Source organism: Pieris napi, chromosome 16 (assembly GCF_905475465.1).
Source record: "Pieris napi chromosome 16, ilPieNapi1.2, whole genome shotgun sequence".
Taxonomy (NCBI): Eukaryota; Metazoa; Arthropoda; class Insecta; order Lepidoptera; family Pieridae; genus Pieris; species Pieris napi.
The window spans coordinates 8,974,071-9,001,095 of record NC_062249.1 but is presented as its reverse complement, the minus strand read 5'-3'; the positions used below and the strand labels follow the sequence as shown (position 1 = coordinate 9,001,095).

Below are 27,025 nucleotides of genomic sequence, written 5' to 3'. Positions count from 1 at the left end.
GAGAAAACATCTAACACCCAAAATCTTGAAATGACAGCAAAAACGGTGTGTCAAACGCAGAATAGTTATTATACTCTGTGCATATTTTTGATCGTACAGTGAAGGAATATATCATCAGGAAACTGGCGTGCCTTAGTGTTTAGGAGAGTATTTTAGTAAACCTTGAAAGGCAAGTTCTTTAGCGTAGCGTTTACTAAAGCAAGTAGCGTTTACATGTTTCAACTAAAGTACTATCCTAAAGCACTCTCCTAAACACTAAGATAATGTAAATCGGCCTTTAGACTCAAAAAGTCGACGGTGTGTTGATACGGAAGGATGATCACCTATTTCGCCTATTTGAAAAAAAAATATCAACGAAATGATACAGAGTTTCGGGGTTAAGGAGGTTATAGCGCCACTGCTTTTCTATTTAAACTGCGTGATTTTATATTTCAAACCTTGTACATTTTGTAGTTTCATACATTCCAGTACTATATAAATTCTAAAGAACATTTCTTAAATATGTATGAACCTTGACCAAGCTTTGAAGCATGAAAGCTAGGAAAACTTTGCAAATTCGCAGTAATAAAATTTTAATAGCGTTTAGTTTGTACATATTATAATGATTGCACTATATATGTTTAGTACAAAAAAGCACTATATATGTTTAGTACAAACTATCTTAAATTTGTGTTTATTTACTATATCTCTTTTTGTATGATTAGATAAAAAACATCTATTCAAATACGCTGAATTTACATGCCGTTTCCGTGAATATAATAAAATTCTCGGTTCTCGTGAGACGGTGGACTTTTACTCCAAACCAGTATCGCCACAACCCTTGGCTTCAGATGGTATGTATCTGTTTCGCGTTACCTTTTTTTTAATAAGAAAGTAATAGGAAACTAGTGTTTTTTTTTAAAAAAACAGGGCCAATCGGGCCGGAGGCTCACCAGATATTAAATGATACCGCCGCCCATGGACACTCAATGCTCAGCCTCCTATACCTAACACACGCCGTCGACTTTTTGGCTCCAAGGGACATTTTTTTAGGATAATACGTACCAAGCATAACACTCGCATAGAAAATATTTAATCAGATCTGATTAAATACAAATACATAAAATCAGGTTCAATTGTTACTTATGTATGTAATTGTTACATAACGCTTAAATGAGAGATATGTTCTCTGACGTCAATCATTAATTTTAATCGGTAAAGTACAGATTAGCTTTTCGTAGCTTATTTAGTTGAAGAACATCAATGAATTTGCCGCTTTATAATAATAAATACGCTACGGCTCCATCGTAACTACTGTTCAATTATGATTGACAATATTACGTAACGCGGGGAGAGGGTCGTCACACGGTGTACGGTCACTTGTAATAAAATAAACTAAGGAATTTGAGACATAGGTTATATTCTTTTGTTATGTTATGAGGTAATGGAATCATGTAAGATTTTTCTTAAAAATCAGTAGTCTTTCGTTTTATTCTGAAAAATTGTGTTTTTTGAAGTTATACTTCTTTAGGCGCGTTATGAAAAATTGATGAGAGTGAATTTTTACGATGCGCGCGCACCGATACACAAAATTAACAGAATGAAGTTGCCCGCGGAAGATGCTACGGCATTGGACATAATTTAAAAACAATGTAAGAGAATAATAATAAATATTTATTTAATTTTTCAAATGTAAACTGAACTTTATTGACTATAATGACTCCTTTTCCAGTCTTTGATTATTTAATTGTAATTAATTGTTTGCATGCAATCAAAAACTATTTTCAATAATTCCAAAGAAGTATAACTTCTTACGCGCGTACATAAGTAGGTACACGCACCCTTTTTTTAATATATCAGGGGGCAAACGGACAGGAGGCTAACCTGATGGTTCGGAGATACTTCAGTTGACAGCTGGTTCCACATGGTGATACGCGGCAAAAACATACAGTACTGCGAATATATGTATAATATTTATTTCTTCTGCGTTCTATATAATATTGTGTTTTTACATAAATGTATTTAAGTATTCTCTGTAGCTCATGGAATATAGGATATGAAGTATAAACCCGATGTGACTTGATATATTTACGGGCTTATAATGTTATCTACGTTATATATAGAAATGTACCCTAAAAATATTTAAAAAAAAATAATTGATCATATTGTGTTTATTTCCAACACACAAATATACAGTATTTACAATATTATAAAAAATGGATAAATAGAAAATTAAAAAAAAAAAAGTTTGGTTCCTTTAAATTCAATTTATTTTTTCTGTATTACTTATTCGTAGTAGGAAAGCAACAGCTCTGGTCCCAGGTCACCGGTACTATCTACCAGGTGCCAACTTAAATCTCTAATTAGCGCCTGTGCAGTTGACCCCTACGGCGCACTCCAAAGGGGAAGAAGTATCTACTCCAATGGGAACTAAATAAAAACAAAGACGGAAATTTTATTCAAGTTCCGGACTGTTTGATTAAAATGTTATATATTTCGAATGTCAAATATAATCTAGGCGAAACACATGTCAGTCAGCCCAAAATGGAGAGAAAGCATGATTAGTAGACAAAAATTGATGCGTGGGCGACTGCTTACTAACTTGGTAGGTACCTACTTGGGCTGGACGCATATATACAGCGAAGATTTTAATACGGCTATAAAGAATATCGCTATTTTTCGTACAGTTTTTGAAGTGACAACGTCTTATACATCGATGAACGCTGGCAGTACGCACGAAAAGCCATGACTCATTGTCCCGTTATGCTCATTGTCCCGTTACGCTCATTGTACGCATGCACCGCATCTATCTCTCTTCCACTCGAAGACTTAAGTATGCAATCATTTCATCAATGTTTTGTCATGACGTTGTCACATTAAACTATCGTCCGTAAACCGATATTACAGACAACCAATTTTTCGAAAGAAGAGTAGATCAAGCTATTATAGTTAATTATATAAACAGTTTACTGGAAAATATAAATACAAAAATAAAATACCTATTTTATAATATACTCATTGGTGCCGTAGAAATATGGCCGGCCTTCCTCTGGGTCAAGGTTCCTTCGAGGCCAATAGTTCGTTGCTCATACAGAGAAAATATTACAATAATTTATTAAACATAAAAAGCTATTAATTAAAAAAAACGACGGGTTGCCGGCAGAAGTGAAAACTTAAATATTAATGTTGTGCATTTTTGATATTATGGAATGGTTAGGGAGTAATTTTGCACGAATTGCTTTAATTATCAGTATAAAAGTACTATCATTTATGTGGTAGAATACAATATTTATTTATTGCGCTATCGTACACAAACATGACAATTTATATTACATTAAATACTAATAGTCTACTCTCCATCCGTCTTACGAATTTTCGATCAGGTCACGTGTCCTGACGCGAGTTTAAAATTTGTTACCCATTCCATAAAAAGTGTACAACGCCGCTAAAGAAGTTTTCACTTCAAAAATTAAATTTGGTTATTTGTATATGTTGTATATTTAATAGAACACGTGTATTAAATTAAACAATAGCATAGCTAGCTATTAACGTTCTGCCTAATTTTAAACTATTCTTCTAGAGAATTATTACAATAGGCGAAATTTTATCAATTAGGCTCGGTAATGTTCGTCTCTGCGCAATTAGGTCTGATGCATTTGGAATTCGGATGACCCGCTTACAACCGGATGTGATCACTTCATTTTCTTGATAATTTGCTGTGTACAGACAAATTTAACTTAAAAAGTATATACTTTTAAGGTTTGATAATACATTTGTAGATATGTATTATTATATAAAACCATTATTTTTTATATAATCGAATTATATCACGTTTTAACGCTAATGCCTTCACAGTGTGACGTTACAAAACACTAATTATTTTGGTTACATTGGTTTATTAGTAAAGTAATACAAGAGTAATAAAGAAAAAGCATGCGGTGTTTGTAGTTAAACTCCTCCGAAACGGCTTGACCGATTCTCATGAAATTTTGTGTGCATATTGGGTATGTCTGAGAATCGGGCAACATCTATTTTTCATCCCCCTAAATGTTAAGGGTAGTCCACCCCTAAATTTTTTTATTAGTTTTCAGATAAATTTTTATTTTTTTATAATACAGCATTAAAAGATACATACAACCCCTAATTTTCACCCCTCTACGATCAACCCCTATTTTTTATTATAAATGACATGGCAAAACGACGTTTGCCAGGTCAGCTAGTACTATATATATATATTTGAAATTTCTTATCTCGATTTTTATTTCTAAAATATTAAACGTTGAATCTGTTATTAAACATTATATTACTCGGTATTTACTTAAATAATTCATTAGTAAATGATAATTTTCTTTTACTCTGCGACCTAAAATGTTTTGACATCCGAATGCTTCCACCGTTCTCGAAGAAAGTAATTAAGAAAATTATATTCAGTAAAACATATGAAATTTTTGATCTGAATTCTTTAAATGGTCCGATTTCGAACATTGAAGATGACTCGGCTTCGAAGTATTTTAATTGCAACTATAAATATCGATTCATTCTTCTTGGATTATTCACATCATGCTTTATTTATTTTCCCGATAAAGGTTGTGAAAAGGCTTTAAATTATGTAGATAAAGAGCACGTTAACGGAATTATTATACATTCTTGTGGCTAGGTTATTTCTTTTACGACTTCTGTTGCGTTAGAAACAGTGGCGCCACAACATTTTATGGTGGCTGTACACACTCGGCGAGAGCTTCTCGCCGAGAGTCTCGACCGAGAGGACCGAGAGAAGAGCGCAGCCTGTACACACTCGTTACGTTAATTGTATTTAAAACACCGTTGATAATGGACGTGGCAACCGCTGCTGCTGTTTGTCTTTGTGCAATGAGTTATTATAATATTCTTCAAGTTAACCATTAAAAAAAAATACGAAGCCATGGCGAAGAAGAAGATGGTCACTATACACCGCAACAGAAATTGGTAATTAGGATCATAAAGTTTTAATATTATCCAAAATTTAATGATTGAACGAGTGTGTACAGGTCGCTCTCGTTTTACTCGCGAGACCCTTTGACTCGTGCGCAAAAAACCGACAGGCGACCGAGAGAGGCGAGACCAACTGCGAGGAAGCGAGGCGAGACGAGAGCTCTACTGTACACTCTCGCACTCGGCCTGTCTCGGGGTGTCTCGACGAGTGTGTACAGCCACCATTAGGTCTCTCTCAGATTTCTGTTTCTTTTTCGTGATCATTTGTTTTTTATAGACAAACAGGTGCACCTTCTGTACCTGATGTCGTCGACGTTTTAGGTCATACGATTTCACGAACGAGCTAATTAGCATAAATAGTCAGAAAGTAAATTGGTGCACAGCCGGGGTTTTTTATGTTTGGATGTAATATTTGTATCAATATTACATCCAAGCATAAAAGCGAGATTAAAATATGAATTATACCTAAACAGCACCTACATTCACGACAATGCGGACAGCCTTCTTCCATACCTAAACAATAATTGTTTAAGAAAAAAACCCGCCGATTAAACACGCATATTTAATAATATATATGCTATAAATATTATATTATCTTTTACTTGTTTCTATATAAGACATTTAAAACACATTACAAAGAAAATACACCTCTACTACAACCATGCTTGACGTTTAGCAATTCAATCATCGTATAGTCAGTATTCATTAAATTAATTGTGAATCTGTGGTAAATAATTGCGTTTTAATCTGTAACTAAGATCTCTATCATCTATGCGAGGTGTCGGTATTCAATATTAGGAAATATAGAAATACAAAAGTCTGCGGCCTTTAAGTTAATCGATAACGCGTCAAGTCAAAAACTGTTTACATTACCAATATTGTCTCGGCCGTCGAATAAGTCAAACATTGAAATCAATACAAAACGTTTTATCTTTCAGCAAATAAAAGACAGGTTCGTTAACGCGTGGATGCAGTTTCAACAAACATTTCCGGACCCACCCATTTCTCGTGTTAGTGCTATATTTGTTGAATAATTTTGCTTAATTTTACGAATACCTCATAAATATACATAGGCCAAATATAAACCAATAAATGTGTTGAATAATAAAAATTTCATCTTCAGCTGGCAAAATCTTTCAAGGCTAAAGGAACGTCCTTTTACTTTTCTCAAAATCCTGCTTACTCATACTGGATAAACCGACTTTCGATATTTCGACATAAATTCTTCCAATGTACGATTTAAAATTATGAGCAACAACCGATAAAATTACCGTTTAATTAGTTCAAACGTTGCTTTATAAACAGTCGGAAAGTGCCTAGAAACATTATAGATTATAGTTATGAACGAATTCAATCCTATGTGCAATCTTTGTAAGGTAAGCACATTTTACGATATATGGCGCCTAGCAACATAATCTACTATTTTAATATTATATGCTGTGTGACACGCGCTCTACCATTTATGACTTTGACAATTTACTCGTAGCCAATTTTAAAAGGAATTTCGATGGTGAATAAAATATATTTTTAAGTATCACGAGTGTTTAAAATATACCGTTTTCTGGTGATAAGAGAAAAACACCATTATCACCAATATAAATAAATGGAGTGTCAAGTGTCAACTGTCAACTATCAAAATAAAGTTAGCAGCAATAAAGCACCTCTTCTTTAATAACTGTACGTATATTATATATGTTAACGTAAAATTGTAAACACCGTTAGATTGTAATCTATCTCGCGAGATTATAAACTGTCGAAAGATTGTGAAACTCAGCGTATTGCTTACAATTTAACGTATTATTATTCGGTAGATTGTACTACACTAACTTAGTTATCATTCAAACTTCTTTGGTCAATTAGAGATTAATTTTACTTCCCAACAATTTCATATAACTACCGAAGAATAATACGTTAATTTGTAAGCAGTTCGTTGAGGTTCACAATCTTTCGACAGTTTACAATCTCGCGAGATAGATTACAATCTAACGGTTTTTACAATTTTACGGTGACATATATATCTTATATTTTCTTGGCTCATTATTTCGTTATAGGAACATGAGTCCACGGGTCATAGATGTTTAATATTAAGTCACCTTTAAATCATAATATACTGGTCACGTAGATTTATTGAGCCGTATTTTTTTTACCGTTTTAATTAATGGTAATGAAATATATCTTAATACTTCTAGCTAGTAATTACGCCTAAAACTGCTCACACATTATATAATATTTTAATTAAAAACGTAATCAAATGCATCTAGGTAAGTTGATATTTCAATTTAATTATTTCTTCACAAATTAAAGAGAAAGTTGAATGTAATTGAAAGTATGCAATTATTTTTAACCTTGAAGATTCAGGTGGAAATTTAGCTTTTCAATCTAACGTAGTTAATAGCTAGGAACATAACTATATATACATAATACATGTTAACATATTGTATATATAATACTTTTATTTGCACGCAAAACAAAAGTTTAAATTTGTCATAGGTTAACTGAAGTGCCAATGTCGCGTCTTTCCAAAATTGCGGGATTCCTCCATTCGCATAATCTATCAAAAAAATAGGATATTACTCACATTTCATGTTTATTATGTTTTAACTTCCGAGTCAAAGTCACGTTTTCAAGATTTCAATCTAATAAAATTTAATATAAAATCGCGTGAGCCATTCCGTAGCCATAAACAACTAGCTTACATTTTATAGAGAACGTTAAGCCAATACTACCATGAGTATGACACAAATATTAGAATACAAACTTAAATTCATAATACATATATATATTGTGAATAATTCGTGTTTTCATACCAATAAAAATGTTGTACATTGTATTCCTTTTATTCAAAATACCTCATACTGTTTCATTTCACTCGTAACTAAAGTACCTACGCTATCGTCTCCCTCTGTCAAGTTGTGTTTACACTGTGATGAAAGAAGACAGATGAGCCACACTGCACAGTACTGTTTAAATGGTGCAATAAGACATTTTTTTTTAGAGGCTTTACGTAAATCGTTACTAATAAAGTTTTATTTTAATCATCCCGCATACCAAAGAAAATCCGTATCGTTCGAGATATTTTAGAAATCTTTTACAAAGGCAACGAAACTATTCTCTTAAATGACACTTTTGTCTATGAAAATAATTAAACTAATCGTATAGAAGATTTTACGGTTATCAGTTTCTCAAATTTACATGACAAAGCAGGCAAGACATTACTGTTTTCTTTGTTAATATCTTTTACATTTGCGAATGTAAAAGATATATTAGCTATACTAACTACATAATTATAATTTAAAGTAAAGCAAGAAATTTAATTTTTAACTTACGAATCATTAATAGGGTTAAGTAACCGTTAAAACTTAATAAAGGAGTTGGGTATAACTGTAAGTGCAGTAGATAGTATTAAAATATTCCTAAAATTATTGAATTATTGGATTTAATTTAATTTATATCAATGTAAGACAAATCTTCTTTGAAGTGTACTAAAATTATAAAGAGAAGGTATGGAAGTGATTTGCAGGCATAAATCATAGCATGAAGATCTATAATATTCTATTGTAGTATTTGCTACGTTTTAAAATACAATTTAGGCTTATGGTTAATTTATAAATGGTTAATTAATGTTATGTGACAACTGTAGACCATTTTGAGTTTTATTAAATCAGCAGCTGTTCAACTATATGTAGGTTAAGAATGCCCTGGTTCTTAAGCAAATTAAATATACTAATTAAGTGGTTTAGAATGTGTATTAGTAATTATGGGAGCACCATTCCTCATACATTAAAAGAATTTGTGCGGCCTCGAGTGACTAAAGCGACATTTTTCTTGATAATTAACAAACCTCGAATACACGCATTTAATTAAAGAAGAACACACAAAAAAATTGCAATAAAATATAGCTTAATATTCGATACAATCGAATATTCTTAATAAGGTTTATGTTGGTCATAAGCAAGTTCTAATAAATAAAATTATTGTAACCCTTTTCTGAGATTTGCGCATTCTACAAACAAAAATTTCTGCTTAATATTAGATGAAAGACGCGTTTATGTTAAAGAAGTTTTTTTTACGAGTATTAAGAAGAGTTTTACCTTAAAATAAAACTTACATATTATCTTCCTACAACATCCTGAATCCATAGTCAAGAATCCGTCTTTTAGCAAACCATAAGTCATTTCTTCACCATTTGGTGCGCCCTCCATATCAAGAACTACTAACTGAGCGCGTTAGGGCCGGTGAAGCTTCACGACTCAAGTTTCACCAGGTTCTAAAATATGAGAGATGGCTCAATATGGATTCCGGAAGTTGGTTAAGGAACGATAATAGTTAATTTTGACCAATGTTCATCAAAATCAAGTAGTATCTTTATATAGATGACTTTGGTATAACCTCAAAAAAAACTCTCCATTTATTTTGGATCCAATATCAATTTTTTTTTAAATATTTGTTCATAGTGGCAGCAGTATGCATACTTCTGGAGGTGGGGGCGCTGCCGAGTCGGCAAAGTGGTTTCCGATGCAACGATCCAGATCTCTCTTTCCCGCACACGGGAGATACAATGTCCATCTCGCTGGTTGCAGCTGTGACCGTCATAGTGCCTTTTGTTATTGTAAGTATAATTATATAAAATATTCTTTGATATATTTCATTTACCAGGTTATCTGCAATACGTACATTTATTTTATGTAAGTCTAATACGAACCTTTGGATTACTTCTCGCACCACCACTATGTGGAACCAGCTGCCCACAGAAGTATTTCCGAACCAATTCGACTTAGGGTCCTTCAAGAAAAGAGCGTACCAATTCTTGAAAGGCCGGCAACGCACTTGCGAGCCTTCTGGCATTGTGAGTGTCCATGGGCGGCGGTAGGGTTAGGGTTAGGGTAGTGGGACTCCTTTCTCCGCAATTAGACTCGTGGTTGGTCCGTTGTGCGTACGATGGGCGGCGGTATCACTTAACATCAGGTGAGTCTCCTGCCCCGTTTGCCTCCAAAAAAAAAAAAACTTGTTTTTAAGAGACGAGTACCTCTTATGCATTCAAATCACAAGTAAAACCTTCGGCATATACGCCACTAAGCCACGAAGCCACTAATTATTGGCACACAAAAAACGGTTTAAACACAATGAAAATAGTATTGACAATATTTATTTAAAATTTCGTTACGAAATACAAACCGGGTACAGGAAGACCTTCGCTTATAAGAGATTTCTTCCAGTCAAAGTTCGATCCAAGATCCAGGCGTGTATGAAAATTGGTAATGAATATTACTTATATGCATTGTTTTGCTGATTAATGTATAAGCGTATATAAAAACATATTTTGTCCAAAATAAACTCACCAACTTATACATTGGCAACGTTCACATATATTTACTCTCATAAAACGTAATATAAACAAAACTATTTTTATCTTAATGACAGTGCACTGACCTATTTAATCATTAGCTGCAGTCTATTATCTTAAATAACAGTGTATTATTTTTAGTCTAGTTAAATTTGTACTGTGATAAAGTAATCCATTAAATCATGCCTTATTTAATTTTATTTTCGTCGATTATATGAATTATTTATCTTTTGTTTTTAATTCGTTTTAGCCAACAGCACGTAACAGATATTTAAGCTAATTTTCAATATGGGTTGATCCCCTCATGGGTTCTGGACAGGGTCTCGCTGTACTACAAATATTTAATTGATATTACAAATCATTACAGATTTGGTCTCGTTAAGAACTTGTGTATATGAGCATTGATGGTCTAGTGGTTTCAGCGTGCGACTCTCATCCCTGAGATTGTACCTTTATTACCGTATTAGATTGTAGGTTTGATCCCCAGCTGTGTACCAATGGACTTTCTTTATATGTGCGCAATTAACATTCGTTTGAACGGTTAAGGAAAACATCGTGAGAAAACCGGCTTGCCTTAGACCCAAAAAGTGGACGGCGTGTTGTCTATCAGATTGACAAATTGTCCTGAAACAGATTCAGAAATCTGAAGGCCACACCTAAAAAGGATTTTATTTTTATATGATCTCATTCGGCATAAATAAAAATTTCACCGGAGTCTGTCTGACAATATAATAATTGAAAATGTAATTCTACAACTATGTAACTAATGTAGATTACGGCGAAAAATTGACGATAGAACTTCGTTGTAAAGATAAATACACCAGCTGCATTACGATTCCACATTCCAGTGATTTTGCACGTGGTTTTTATCGAGACGTCCCGATAAAATCGCTTTTATTTATTGGTCTTGTAAACTTGGCATGTTCTTGAGGTGGTTGGGGACTTAGTGGAGAACGTTCATATAGTTCACATTCATCTGTTTCATCATTCGTACTCCAATGAGGAGGATACCGATACGACCGGAGTATCTTAAGAGAGATAATTTCTCCCGGCTCTCTCGCCCTCAGCCCCCAATCTCTATTAAAACTTGAGAGTGATCATTTAACATACACATTCATTCTTTGTTCCATATCGACCAATTCCAAATATAACCAATAACCAATTCGACTTAGGGTCCTTCAAGAAAAGAGCGTACCAATTCTTGAAAGGCCGGCAACGCACTTGCGAGCCTTCTGGCATTGTGAGTGTCCATGGGCGGCGGTATCACTTAACATCAGGTGAACCTCCTGCCCGTTTGTCTCCTATTACATTAAAAAAAAAAATCGTACTCCCATGAGAATGATACGAACGGAGTGTCACAAGAAAGATAATTTCTCCAGGCTTCTTCGCCCACAGCCCCCACTCTCTATTGAAACATAGTGGAGAGTGTTCATATAACACAAATATTCATTCTCTGTTCCATAACTCACACTCCGATACAACTGGAGAGAGAGACCAAGCGGGACTAAGAGTTTTACGTATTAATCCGAGGTGTTCAAACCTTAAAAATTTTCTTAGTAAATGCCTAATAGCGTGTTTTACGAGACCCATCTGGGATATACGTATACAATATCTACCTAGCATGAGAATTATATTACATATTGGTAAACTTTGATATATCACCTATATGTATTTTTATATTGAGTTTAGTGTAGTTTTAGATTCGGTATTGTATAATTTAAATGTTTATATTATTTATGTTTGGGTTGTCAGGAAGAAACTTATACCAGTAAGACCATCCATTTACATATTTTGTCTTCATTTATTAATCTTATTTTTCTCCTGTTTTGTATTATTTTAATATAAATAAAAAAGCATTGTGGGGTGCCTTTCTCGAACCTAATTTCGCTGTTTTGCTGATGATTTTTCTTTTTTTTCGGCTTAGTGCCAACAAATTTCTGTAATTTTATTTTATTTTAATGTGTGCTTTTATTATCGTATATGTTTTTTTATTATATTTTTTTAATTTCTATTTAATTTTTTTTGAGAAACTTCTGCTTACATTAATCGTCACACATTTTAGATGTAAGATTTTGTAAAATAATTAGTAAATTTAGGACTGTGTGTGACGTCGTAAGCTTAATAATTAAATAAATTAACTAATTAAAAAAAAAATTAAAAAATAATAATAAATAAAGTGTTATTACTACTACATATATTATTTGTTCCAGATGTGGGCTGTTGAAGCTGCATTACACAGAGACGATGAGTACACGCTTAAGAAGAGCAAGCTGTCTGAGAGTGCGCAAATTGCGGCTCTAATGTACCGCGACTACATATACGGGGCAATAGTGAATTTGACTATTATGGAAATAGTGAAGTGCGTAGTGGGCTCACCGAGGCCCACCTTCTTCGATCTGTGTGAGCCGGATAAGGCCAGCACTTGTAATGAGTAAGTAATCCTTTATAATACCAATTTATTATAAAAAATAAAAATGGTTTCTGTAGTGTCTGCATTATAGTTGCCAGATTAAATTTTAAGAGATTTATATGTAAATGCATTCACAGGCATATTTGTGTTCTGATGGTTAACCTAGTAACTGTGACCGTTATTGTTCTGACACACTGGGTATATTATATAAACAGTTTTATAAATTAAATATAAAATATTGCATTAAAAATTATTTTGTTATGTGTTTTACAAATCCAAAGAGCGATGTTGGTCTAGTGGCGTATAGCGTGTGACTCTCATCCCTGAGGTTGTAGGTTCGATCCCCGGCTGTACACTAATTGACTTCTATGTGCGCCTTTAAAACTCGCTCATACGGTGAAGAGAAACATCGTGAGGAAACCGGCATGCCTTAGACCCAAAAAGTCTACAGCGTGTGACTGGCACAGAAGTCGGATCACCTATTAGAAAAACAAATGATAACGAAAGAGACACAGAAATCTGAGGCCTATAAGGTAGTAGCGCCACTAGTTCTTGTTTCTTGTCTTTCATACTTATTTACAAAAGCTTGCCACCGCTGGGCACACTGATACATTGGTACATAAATAACAATAAAATACAAGATTTGATGTGACAAGCAATTATAGGCAAACATAACTAACAGGAAGAGAAAAATACATCGATTCATAAACTATAAAAACTAAAGGGAATTTGATTTTTAAGTGTGACGGGTGCAACTATGAATATCCATATAAAAATACCATATTACTCAGCAGGTAAAATGTAAAAATAATATTATTAATCACCAGCTCGGAGTACGTGACGAGTTACACCTGCACATCGACGAGGTACTCCAGGTACCTGCAGATAGATGCCAGCAGAAGCTTCCCTTCAGCCCACACATCCCTCGCCGTGTACTGCGGGTTATTCTTAGCGGTAAGATAATATTAAACGATTTAAGAAAAGAGCGTAACAATTTTTTACTAGTTATGCAGTCACGAGGTTTCTGTAAGTGTGTCTATGGATCTCAGGTTCGAAGATATAGTAGAAGAATTTGTAGATCGTGAATGCCTACGCTCCTTTTGTCAACTCTGAGGAAACTCTCTCTCTTTGAAACCCACATTTTCTAGCAAACGGTTTTGTTTCAGAATTTATTAATATTGTTAGTCTCATTGAGCCTTATCACACAATTATATTTACATCAATAATATCAATATCATAGCGTGTTTTCATCTTTTAAAATCCTTAAATGTTTAGTAACAATTAAATTCAGTAATGTATCCATTGTAATCTCAATTGAAATAAGTAATATTAAAAATACTGGCGTGGCAGATATATTCTATATATAGGGTTAGACTTTATTTCTCAAAAAGATAAAAAATGTCACTAACATGAGAATAATACTTTAGATTAACATGAAATTGTAGTCATTCTTAAAATAATCACAATAAAAGATAGCCGTACATGCACTAAACTTAAAAATAAAAGTAACCAAAGAAATATGGATTAAAAGTAATTATAAGAAATGAATTTAAAAGTAATTTTGTCTAACATATTCACTTAGCTTCGATTTGAAGGAATTGATAGAAGTAATATTTTTTATATCTGTGGGTAGTTTATTATACAGCTGTGCGCCTTCGTAGGTAAACATTTTTTTGCCGTAGTTCTTACGTACTTTAGGTAATGCAAGATAACTCGTTCGACGCATACTTCTATGAGAATTTTTAACATATTTATATATAATTAATAAATATATAAACTATTTTTATATTATTAATTTCGTTTCGTTCTCAATCAAACGTTAGACAAAATACAAACTTATTGAAGCAAAAAAAGTTACCTCTCTCTCTACATTCCTCCATTTATCATCTACGTTATTCTATGTACTAGAATTGTCTTTATAATGGTCTTCGTTCAACGGTCCTTAGCCCCGGATATCCGTTCAAGACGACCCCAGCTATTGCGTTGCAATTTTCCCTATAATTACGTACTCAAGAGTTGCGCAATCATCCGCCCTAAAAGGGGACCCAAATTGATTGTCCCCCACAATTATATCTGAAGAAGGAAGGTGGAATTAGCTTGATAGTTGCAATTACATCTTTATTGATATTTAAATGGGTGTAGGATGTTTATTTATTTATATATTTGAATTAATTTAATACAAATAAACGAATGTGACGTTTTACTAAACTATTTTAGAATTTTATGTTTGTACGATATGGCATATTGTTCGTATACATAACTATCTTAGAAAAAAAAATGTCAATATGAGAATGTTGTCCTACGTGATCCTATAGTAAGACACCAGTAGTAGTATTAATGATTGTTAAGAACTTAAAGTAAAATTAACTATTTAAAATCAATATCCTCTTATAAGATAGGTACGTAGAACAGGAATTATGCATCATGTTTTGGGTCTGTTTACCATAATATTTAATTTCTTTTTCAGTGGTATCTCCAGCGGCGAGCATTCAGCTGGCATAACCGATCAGTCCTCATAGTTCCCCTAGTTCAGATCCTATGCATCATTTACGCGGTTATCTGCCCTCTTACGAGGATCACCGACCGAAGACACCATTGGTGGGACGTACTTGCTGGTGCTGTTATGGGTTTCTGCAGTGTTTTGTATACTGTAAGTTTGCCGATAATATATTATTATAATTACATTTATTTATTTACATACACTATCCTTGCAGTACAAAGATATATATGTAGCCAGTTTTAAGATATTGTCGATAATAAAAATAAAATATATAATATGAAATAAATAGGATACACATTATCGCTACTGTTAACTAACTCTGCGAACATATAAATGACGACTCTACATAATATTATACGAAAACATAAATGACCAATCATACTAAATGAAAAACTACATTTTCTTATATTTAATTTCCAAAGAGTAACTTTGATATAACATAATATAGAAAACATATGCTATTTTAACTGTCCAAAAAATACTAATAATATCCAATACTAAAAAGAAACCTGTCCGTAAACAAGTCTAAAGAAATTAATTTTAATAAGTTAGTAATAAAAACTTTAAAAAACCGAAAAGAAACTTAAATGAAAAAACATAGACCAATAAATTTATATTATGATAAGCTATTCAAGTTGAGTAATTGTAGAAACGAAAGTTTCCCAGAAACATTTATCTAAAGTAATTCACAGCATTCGATGAATTGTTCCCATAAAAGCAAAGTGTAATGGTCTGTAATTTAATAATCCATTTCTCTTTCGACTATTCGTTACACAATCGAGTTTAATTCATATTGATTCATAATTTTTGAAATTATTATTATTTGGTTCCGATTTTATATAGAACCAAAATCTATCTTTTTAGGCTTTATTAAATATCATATATTTATATTAATGTCTTTTTGTTCAGCGAATAGAATTGTGTTGAAAATACCTACATAATTTATTTTAAAATTAACACATTAATTATTTTTTAATTAAAAAAAATCTAATTGCTAATCTAAATCATTCTCGAATCCACTTAAACACACAAAATATCAAAATCGGTCCAGCTGTTTACGTCACAAATACTCTTGGTAGCTGATAGCTTCCTTATTAGCTATAATTATATATTGCATTATAAATAAATACATATATTAAAACTTGTATAAACTTAATTATTCTTGACATCACATTCGAAAAAAAAGATTTACATTTCGTGTCAATTAATTTTTACCTAAAATGTAATAAATTAATTCTAATTCACAGGATATTTATATATACATATAAGGATAAAACTAAATTTCAAGTACTAATACATCCTCCCCTTTAATCGGCAGCTCATGTCTGCACGTCGTGGTCAGGAAGGAAACACCTGGAGCGGTCAATCTGTTTTCACCGGTTTCGGTCCAGCGCCTCTCTTATTACAGTGTACAGTTTTGAGGACGATAAGTCTTTCAATTGGTCGGTCCATTTAGTTGGTGAACGGCCACGTGATCTTTTGCCTTCTGTGTTACCAGCCACGATCAGTTTCTCCAATTTCTCATCTAGCGCACTCGAAACTTATTCAACGACAAAACATTTTTTTTTTTTATTTAAGATTAATCTCAAGCAACGTAATTTAGGAGAACATTATACAAACTTTTTTTTACACTTCGAATTAACATTAGATTAATTTTCCATAGGTGCTTGTGCTATGCAAGAACTTCTCTCAAACGGCTGTGGTGAGTACCAGCGACATATCGAGCAGTGACGGGAACAACCACCAAGCTGTCCGGCGGCTTCTGTCTCACGAGCCTAGAGTGGTAGTGCCGTAACCAGAGGCTGTGTAAAGCCTGTGGGCTTTTGACTAGGAACTTTGTGTATGTGTGCATAATGTGTGTTTTAAGAAATAACGTAAATAATACAAATTTGACATTTTAGTCGTATTATGGCAAATAAGTAGATCTATTAAGAACTTTGCTCATTTGAGGTATTAAATATATGACTATGTCCCATATATGTTAAATAGACTTGCTTATAAAAACAGAAGCAGTAATTGCACGCTTAACTATAGAACTATTTCGTCACTTTCTGGCAAATTAATGTATGTAATGAAGAGACAATGTTTTTTTTAATACGGCGCAATTAGACTTTATTTACGTATTTATGAACGAGGGGTTAAATATTTAAATAAAGAAAAATATTTTTAACATCTTGTAAATTGCTATTTACAACCTTTCAACATGATAGCATTGACATATATTTCTATTGTGTAGAATAATGATTTTATATGCAAAGACCTATCAAAATGTACATACGTCTGAAACACCGACATATATTTTTATTTAAAACCGATTTGGTGTATGGTCCATACCAACCATGGTGAGAGATGTCTCTCTCATTATCCGTTCAGAGAGTTAATTCGTCATCTCTGACATTGATGCTGTTATAATTAAATAAGTCTTATTGCTCTTAACTCGATAAAGGTAGCTTTTAGTCGACAATAACAATTAGTTTAAATAATAAATGTATATAATCGTACTGTATAAATCGGCGAATTAAAATTAGTGACAAAAAAAGTTGTAAATATATCTTTAATTATTAGCTTTTATGAGGTCGATGAACATTAGTAAGAGTGCGTCGTATAAAAAATATTGAAAAACAAACCAGTGATTTGACTTAATGCTTGTTAATTACAAATTAATTAGGTTCAATTTCTTTAACAAACAAATACATCACATTTATATTATATATAACATATAGCAGGCGACGCAAAACTGTGTTTATACAAATATTACATATGTACATATATAAAACCATAGAGACGCCAACCCAATCGATGAGAATTTAAAATAACTGTAGTTTTATAGTCGATTGTTGGCTCACAAACAAAGGTTATTCCAAAAGGTATATACCTCAATTAGCTTTGAATTAACACTAGCAACATTGTAAAGTAATAATAAAACTTTTAACCGTGCGAGGAACACTCACGAAAGGGACCTTACATCTAATATAAAGATTGTAAAAGAGAAAAAAAATCTGAAAAGTCCTGACGTAGTAAATCATAATCTTAAGTGTTAGCTGAGTTTTGTGAGTGGCCTTTTAGAAATACTAGATTAGAGGCCCATATTCTATACTTACGTACGTTATTCTAGTTTCAACAGCTTACTAACTATTGACATGCTTTAAAGATTTGAGAGTTGAAATATCACCTAAGAATTTTCAGTTGGTCAGAGATTATTAGCGAATTTATATTTTAGGGAAAGCAAATCAGTTTTAGCTTTTTTTTTATGTAATAGGACAGCCGCCCATGGACACTCACAATGCTAGAAGGCTCGCAAGTGCGTTGCCGGCCTTTCAAGAATTGGTACGCTCTTTTTTTGAAGGATCCTAAGTCGAATTGGTTCGGAAATACTTCAGTGGGCAGCTTTTTCCACATAGTGGTGTTGCGCGGCAAGAACTGCCTTAGGAAACGCTCAGTTGTGGAACGACGGACGTCGAGGTGATACGGATGGTATTTTGTATTTTGCCTTGACGTCCGATGATGAAGCTTAAGAAATTCTCAACGAAGATAAAACTATCGTCTATAACAAATAAGTAAAGTCTGCTACTACCCATCAGTAGCTCCAAGGTTGACAAAATTATTTGTATGTAAAATCATCATGCTCGTAATAATCCGAGGCGCGATAGATGGGATAGATAAAACATTGCACTTCACTCAAGAAAGTGAGTTGAGAATCACTGATCAACTACTTGGGTGATAAGAAGTCATTATTGCACAAATATGTCAATCTCACTTCAACTGATAATAGACATTTATAACCAATGGAAGTATTTGATGTTTAGTACCTGCCTAGTCGTAAGTAGATATTTATTTTAGTAATCTTGAACAGGAATACTTTAGACCTCTGTATCGATATCAATATTTGGACCTGCATATCGGAAATTTAAACATGTGTTACAAGAGATCTTCACGCAACTCAAAATCTATTTAAACATGCTAATTTCGCCTTTAGTTTGTGCAAGTTGTGAAGAAAACTTAAATTAAACTCGAATGCATGAAGTTGATATTTCTTGCTTTAGATTTTTCTTTATTTGAATTGTACCTACAAATATTTGTGTTTTCTCCTAATTAGTTGTAACAATCAAATATTATATATTTATCAACTATATAATCAACATTTATATACATTGCATACAAATATCTTTTTGGTAATTTAGATCGAACCAAAAACGCCGATGGTTTCAATTCGAGGCTCAATACAAGTGTATTAAAGTATTCCTGCTTGAGACATGAAATCGATTTAAATGTAGATTTCGATATTAAAACATTGTAGAAACTATATCATGTGCCCACCAATTTTTCTATATATATTTGTAGCATAGCATAGGAATGTAACGAGGCAACTTTTCCACCACAAAGGTTCTACTGGAGATTAAAGCTAAATCTCTTTCAAAGCAGTGTTGATTATCTATTTATTTATAGAACATAAGTGAACCTAAAAAAAAGGTTATTCATATAAATGTATACTTTTTTTGATCAATGTGTGTGTTCTGTGTAATAGATAAATAAGGTTGGAAGGGGCTTTTGAATTTTGAGTTCGAAGTGTCTTTGGCTGTGCCATTTTAAGCACAATATCAATAAGTATGATCGTTTAATTATACTATACGCTGTGCCTGCATTTCCCTTTGATCTTATTTACCTAATCAGTGGCGTGTTTAAGATGGATCTAGATTATATGATAATTTATAAAATTAAACTACATAATACGTACTTCATAGATTTTTATGTAAAACGTCTTTGTGAGTTAGGAACATAGCAAAAATCATTACATTTTGTAGCTTTATTTTTTCCATACATTCCTTCGCATTTAGATTATTTTGTAAATATTAGCGATACTTAGGCATTGGACATTAATAAAAACTTACGATTTGAATTTTTATTTTATTCGAACACACGTTTACCCTAATATATAGAAATGAAAATATAAGTATACAGATACCGACAAACTTCTTGAGCATTAAACAAGGGAGTGGGGGAAAGTTGACGCATCTGGGACACAAATGTCAACTGATTTACCAATCACGCGATCGACACGTCACTCTCCCGCCGCCCAGTGATACTTAAAAATCGCTTCTGCGCAGGCAAGGACATTTGTCCAAGATGTTTACCGGTATCTGTACAATGCGTTGAAAACGCAATCTTTAATTATTTAACAGCGCTCTAAGCCTATCTGCTACATAGGCTTATATAAAAAATTATAGTTCTGTAATTAACAAAATATAATATATAAATTGGATATTTTATTACTGAATACTATTAAAATAATAGAATAAAAAAATATACTAATAAAAATTGTATACCATCAAGGAGGTCACAGCTTGCGGTTTACCTAGATATTCTAGATACACCGCGTTGATTACATTTCATAACAAACTAGCCAGATACCGCAATGTGTTTGTATTATACATATATCAGAAAGATAAAAAATGTACTCTTAAATCATAAACCTGTAAACACACACACAACTGCTGTGTTGTATGAAACTAATAGTATTTGTGTATGACTTTTTAACGTCTGATTTTAAGTGATACTCACCGCCCATGGTCGTTCATTGACAAAACACAGGTCATGTACATTGTCAAAATAGCGATGGTATTGTCTTTTATTGACATAACTTTTACAAATTTAATGAAAACACTTTTTTTCCGGATTGAAGTTATGTATTATTATAAATTTACAATTATTTTGCGTCACCGTGACCACGCACGCTGTAAAGCACGCGAAACGTCGGAAAAATTAAATTATTAAAATTTATAATAATTGTACATAACTTCAATCCGGTAAAAAAGAGTTTTCTTTAAAAATAGCGATGGTTGAACGTTGCCAATGTTAAGCAGGACTCCACCAGGAAACCACGAGCCAGAATCATTAGGCCCTGAATTGGACTAATTAAAGGTTAGGTCCAGGATATGATCGAATGCTTACTAATTGGTTGACATGATTTTGAAAAATTGTAGTATACTCAAAGTCAAAAATATATTATGTGTAGGTACTTAATCGTTTGTAACTTGAAAATAAGTATTTTGCTAAATATTCTTGTCTCGCGAGGTTGTGGAAGTTGCTGAAGTAAAAAAATATACGTAAGACAATGTATAGTCTAAAGACAAGCATCGCCGGCTAAAAATAATTATCAAGTGGAAAATATATACACTTACCGTTCCGTGTTACATGTTTTGCTAGCTAACGCCAACGACTGCGTATATTTGTAGTGTTTGTAGATTCTTAGAAAGCATCCGGTATGCGAAAAAAAAAAAAAAAATGTATAGTGATAGATGTTGTATAATTCCCTCAAGTTTTTATTAGTTTGCTATCTAAAGTGAGATAAATTGAGCGGGCAAACCCATAAATCCGATATCGCAGAAATAAAAACAATATCTTATGACCAAATATTCAGTATAAACAATTTGCTCTATATACTTAACCTTACTTAACCCTCTTAGGTAGTAATTGATAAAAAGTCCGTAATCTTTAAATGTTCAATATTGTTACTTCTTTGATTATGTTTGTATCTTTATTAGAATTTTAGTCATGGTTTGACTATGCGGGCGCTTACAATTAGCTACGACTTGACGCCCGGCCATAATTTAAGGAACGAGAAATTATTTTGTTTTTAGGGAATGATGAATGATTATTGGAAAATTATTAAGATTATTGATGGCTACCATTATTGATATTTATATAGTCTTTGATCCTAGACAAAACCGTTTGCTTTCAACTACTTTTCACTTAATTTTCCGTCAATCCCAACCTCCTAAATTTATTTTGGAATATTGGTTATTTATGCGGCTAGGATGTTAGTACATATTATATATATATATACATATATATACGTATATATATATATAAATTTTTCCTAAAAAAAACCTAAAGGATATTTCAACGATAATACGACGTGTAATTATATTATTTTAATATACTACACGAAATATCTTAGAGATATTTATCATAGTATTAAAATCGAATCTTTGGTCAGCGGGATTTGATATTATCAGGATAAAAATACGCAGGTGAGGGCAAGAATGCAGCACAAAGAACCATAAATTACACGCCTTCGTTGTAAGGTGTCTGTACAATGTCTGCAATATTTCTTCGTTATGTTGGGGCAAATAATTAATATATGTTTGTTCCATCATCCATGTAAGAAGCGCTTTTATTGAAAAATTACTATCGCATATATTTATTGGCTCGTGATAGTGAATTTCAGTGGACCAATTTTGGTGTATTCAGCTGAGAATCTTTCAAGGAATATCGGAGGTTAAATTAGAGATATTTATCATAGTATTAAAATCGAATCTTTGGTCAGCGGGATTTGATATTATCAGGATAAAAATACGCAGGTGAGGGCAAGAATGCAGCACAAAGAACCATAAATTACACGCCTTCGTTGTAAGGTGTCTGTACAATGTCTGCAATATTTCTTCGTTATGTTGGGGCAAATAATTAATATATGTTTGTTCCATCATCCATGTAAGAAGCGCTTTTATTGAAAAATTACTATCGCATATATTTATTGGCTCGTGATAGTGAATTTCAGTGGACCAATTTTGGTGTATTCAGCTGAGAATCTTTCAAGGAATATCGGAGGTTAAATTTGATAAGTTACCTTTCATGTGTTTACTGAAACCAACATCTCTGGTGGAGCTGCTACTCTTCCTTCGATCTAAGGTCAAAGTCAAAAGTCATTTATTCATATAGGTACCACAATGTACACTTATGAACGTCAAAAAAGGAATATACATGAAATGCTTCTAATTTTACATTTACTGCCAGTTCTCAAATCAAGGAGGTAAAATAGAAGAACTGGCAATAAACAAGGAGAGGACCAGTCTAAGTGCTGACTATCCCGAAGGGCCTGGTGACTTAGATCGTTCAATATATATTTATGTTTCAAATATTATATTCAGTTGTATCTAAAATGAAAACCTATAGCTCATTGTAAGCAATCCCGTTTATTTATGCATTCACAGTGAATAGGGTATCTAAATATCCATTAGTTAAGGTCCCACCCCTCGCGTAAAATGCAATGGTATTAATAAAATAAGCGTCCAGGCTCCATTCGTGACCACAAACGCCTACAAAATTGCTTTACTTGCTCATACCTCTTATTCCAATTGCTTTGAAATGATGTATGGGTGAATAAATTTACGTTTCACCAGTGATAAGCTTTATTTTTTATTACGGTCTCTAAACGAAAACTGGCAATACGAAATTGAGATTTTGAAAATCAATAAGCGTAGATTATATTACATACAATATTTTCAATTAAACTCGTAGATTTCTTGCTAGCCAAAGTTTTATTTAATTACTTATTGCACACTTTATCACGTGTTAATAGTATAGACTAAGGAGGTTAGCGCACCTAGTGACAAAAAAAGAAAACTCATTTGTACGTTTACAAAGACAGTTGGTAACAAAGTGTCTACAGATACACCCATGTACAGTCTACAGATACACATTATAAATTTATAATCATTCAATATTTGCTATATGATTGCCGTGGTTGATATACATGATGTGTAGTCCAAAAATCCGATTACTAGGATAACTGTTTCTGTTTAGGAGGCACTTAAGGCTGATAACCTTGTAGCGTGTAAGGGAAAATTATCCATGAATAATGCTAATTTCAGATGCCTATCTTATGTAAGGCATACCGGTCTAGGATTTTATCCTTTCCGTAGGAGCAAGCAAGTGGTAATAGGGTATTAAATAAAAAAACATGAGCTTTAAATGCACCACATCACAAATACAATGCATAACAAACACAACACCACATCATTCAGCTCGATACAATCGTTTGCTTTCCAATTTTATTTTTCTGTAATCTTTAAATTGTTTACTTAATTTAAAGTCTACTAGTGTCTTTAATTCGTGCAGCGGACCAAAAAAAGATAGAGATATTGAAGATTTGTTGGAGGAGAATATTACATATAGCTTGGACTGCAAAACGAACCAAAGTCGACTATCATTTACAAACGAGTGCTTAGCCACTTTGGCAATATTGCTAGGAGAAAATCTAATAATGTCAACAAGCTGGTAATGTTAGGGAGGAGTGATGGCAGGAGAAGTCGAGATCGATCGCCTACCCGTTGGTCTGACCAAATAAAGACAATTATGGGTTTCAATATCCCTAATGCAATAAGTCAAGCTGAGAGAGTGGTGTGGAGATAACAAGTCGACGTATCGGTTAGGGCTTTTCAAGTTAGAAACGACCTTCATTAATGAAGAAGAGAAGAGTGTCTTATAAACGAATGTTCACAGTGTTCACTAACAGTTAAGCTTGTCCTTTTGAGTCCACGCACTAGCCTGGTGTCAAATGAGGCGGCCTCATTCACGTGGTGAAGAAGGCCATGTAAGGGTTAGCTTACCAAATAGACTTTAAACAAATAAATTCAATTAATCTTTAGAACGTAATTTTATTTCTAGAAACTTTCCTGCACACAAAAGCTCATAACAATGGACTATCAAGTGCTACCGTGCATTAACACTTCATATAGGGAAAGTAATTAATATCAATTAGGCGGAGTTTGATTCGATTAGCGTCTTATATTGCACCTTGTGAAATTCTTCATGGGAACGAAAATGGATGTTTACATGAATTTATTGCAGGTTTCCTATTTAGCGTGGCTTGTACGAATTAGCGATCAATTCGATAGAAATGAACTTTTGTGCAGGGTTTTCTGTTTATATGGCCTGTTTTGGTATGTTTGCATGATAGTTTATTGTTAGTAAATAAATTGTAATGGAGTGGAGTGAATCTAAAAGAAAGAAAAGAACTTTATTACACATAATAAAAAAGGATGTATAGTTAAAAGAGCAGGTGGTCTAGCCTCTTCCATTTGACATTAATGATTTTCGATACAAGTATCTACGTACGTCAAGGCGTAATAAATTATAAATAATACTTACAATTATTACACTACTGTTGTACTAGAAGAATACTTTGCTTATGATTATAAGTGAATGTATAAAGCTTTTAATTGATAGTGAAAACTTGTTGTTGACTGTTTTTGAGAAAGCGGTTAAAGATGAAAGGGCCTCTAAGAGAAAAGTAAGAAAGAGAAAAAGCGTTGGGCGAAGAAAGTGCATTTTATGGTTCGCTTGCGCTGCATAGGTATAACATAGGCATAACCTACATGGGTTTGCGCTGTGGATGATGTGGATGGTGTGTTTCCAAGAAAGTTGGCAAATTTTAAGTATAGTTGGCCAATCATTAGAAGTTTTGTTTCATTCTACAATTTTAAAGTTTTGGTAGCGAAAATGTTTCGTATAGGATATATGATTTTAGCTATAAAGATGGCATAATGCAGTATACACTTATCTTGATTGTATGTATATTGGAAAGTTTTCCGAGTCGTTTGAATACGTTTGCCAATACGAGATTAGAGTTTATTTGAACTTCCAATAACCACCAAGAACCTCGAATCAATCACTAATTCCAGGTACTTGGTTGTTTTAGTGGGTTCCAGGAAAAAACAGTTGCAGTTGGTTAAAAAAACCAAACAAAAACAGGAGTACAATTTAAGAGGCGCGATCTGATAACTTTACGAGATAATAACAGCGCCCGTATTCTGTAACTTCCAGTAGTGTCACCGATCCCGACGGTTTTATAAGAAATTTTGACATAGTTTTCTCAATATCCGTAGCGCTGCCTTGCGATTCTGTAACTCACTTTTCGAAATCACACAGCGGTTTTCGCAGCGGCGGTCGCGCTCAAATCAGTCGTGAAGCAGTGTTTTCCGTGTTCAAAACCGCTGTGTGAGTTCGAAAAGTGAGTTACAGAATAGCAAGGCTGTTGTCGCAACTTAAGTTCAGGCAGTACAAATACTTATTATTGTGATTGGAATTGATATCGGTATCGCTATTTGTTGTTACCAAGTACCTTCACTGTTGTCCTTTAATATGATTGAATGCCGTCTTGTGTTCCTAAATGTGACAGAAAAGTCTTTTTCGGAAACCCCATCGGCTTAACTACATTAAGCTTGATAAAAACATATGAATATGTCATTTATATTTCAAGCATATTAGTAACGTAACGTTAATACTAATAACTGCCTAATAACTTATGTAACCTGCTTTTTTATACGTATGTTTTTGTATAAGGTAGCGAAGTGTAAATAAATAAATAAATGCTCTTTATGATTGGATCCATTGCATGTTTTCCAGTTCACAGAACTCCTTTCTTGAGAATGTATTCGATGGAAACCGTTGCTTTGCACTAAATCGTTACGTTTATTGGATCAGGGTCGTTATAAGCGTTATTTATTTTGACTCCCGTTGCGTCTATGCAATATTTGTCGTTGTTGAGAAATGCTTTACATAAAGACAATTTTTATATATCATTGTGTTTAGATTTTTATAGTTTAGATTATCCAATTGCTTTTTTTTTTGCTTTTTTTTAAGACAATTCACACCAATTGACTAAGCTGGTGAAGCTTGTGTTATGGGTACTCGGCAACGGATATACATACATATTATAGATAGATAGACATATAAATACATATTTAAACACCCAAGACCTAAGCACAACTCCAAATGCTCATCACATCGATGTTCGTCTCAGCCGGGGATCGAACCCGGGACCCATGGATTCGCAGTCAGGGGTACTAACCACTAGACCAATGAGTCGTCGAATGTATTTATATAATAAAGAAGTAAAAATAACATAGCAAGTCGGTTTTTATCGCGATATATGTCGCTTCAATAGTTAAATTTACACGTTGAGTCTTGACTTTGAATCGGATAAGCTTCGTAATATTACTTTCGATTTTCTTTAATTACTTTAACCATGAACAATGAG

General features: G+C 33.1%; 1 protein-coding gene across 2 annotated transcripts in view; it reads left to right on the top strand.

Annotated features, from left to right (window-relative positions):
• Positions 1–17,175, top strand: part of LOC125057350 (phospholipid phosphatase 2-like) — a 73,908-nt gene extending 56,733 nt beyond the window's left edge. For both annotated transcript variants that reach the window (XM_047661003.1, XM_047661004.1), the window contains exons 3-7: positions 9,405–9,559; positions 12,505–12,725; positions 13,532–13,658; positions 15,172–15,354; positions 16,868–17,175. In XM_047661003.1, the coding sequence (XP_047516959.1) occupies positions 9,405–9,559; positions 12,505–12,725; positions 13,532–13,658; positions 15,172–15,354; positions 16,868–16,999 (818 nt within the window). In that variant the 3' untranslated portion in view covers positions 17,000–17,175. The remainder of the gene's footprint in view (positions 1–9,404; positions 9,560–12,504; positions 12,726–13,531; positions 13,659–15,171; positions 15,355–16,867) is intronic.
• The last annotated feature ends 9,850 nt before the right edge of the window (positions 17,176–27,025 follow it).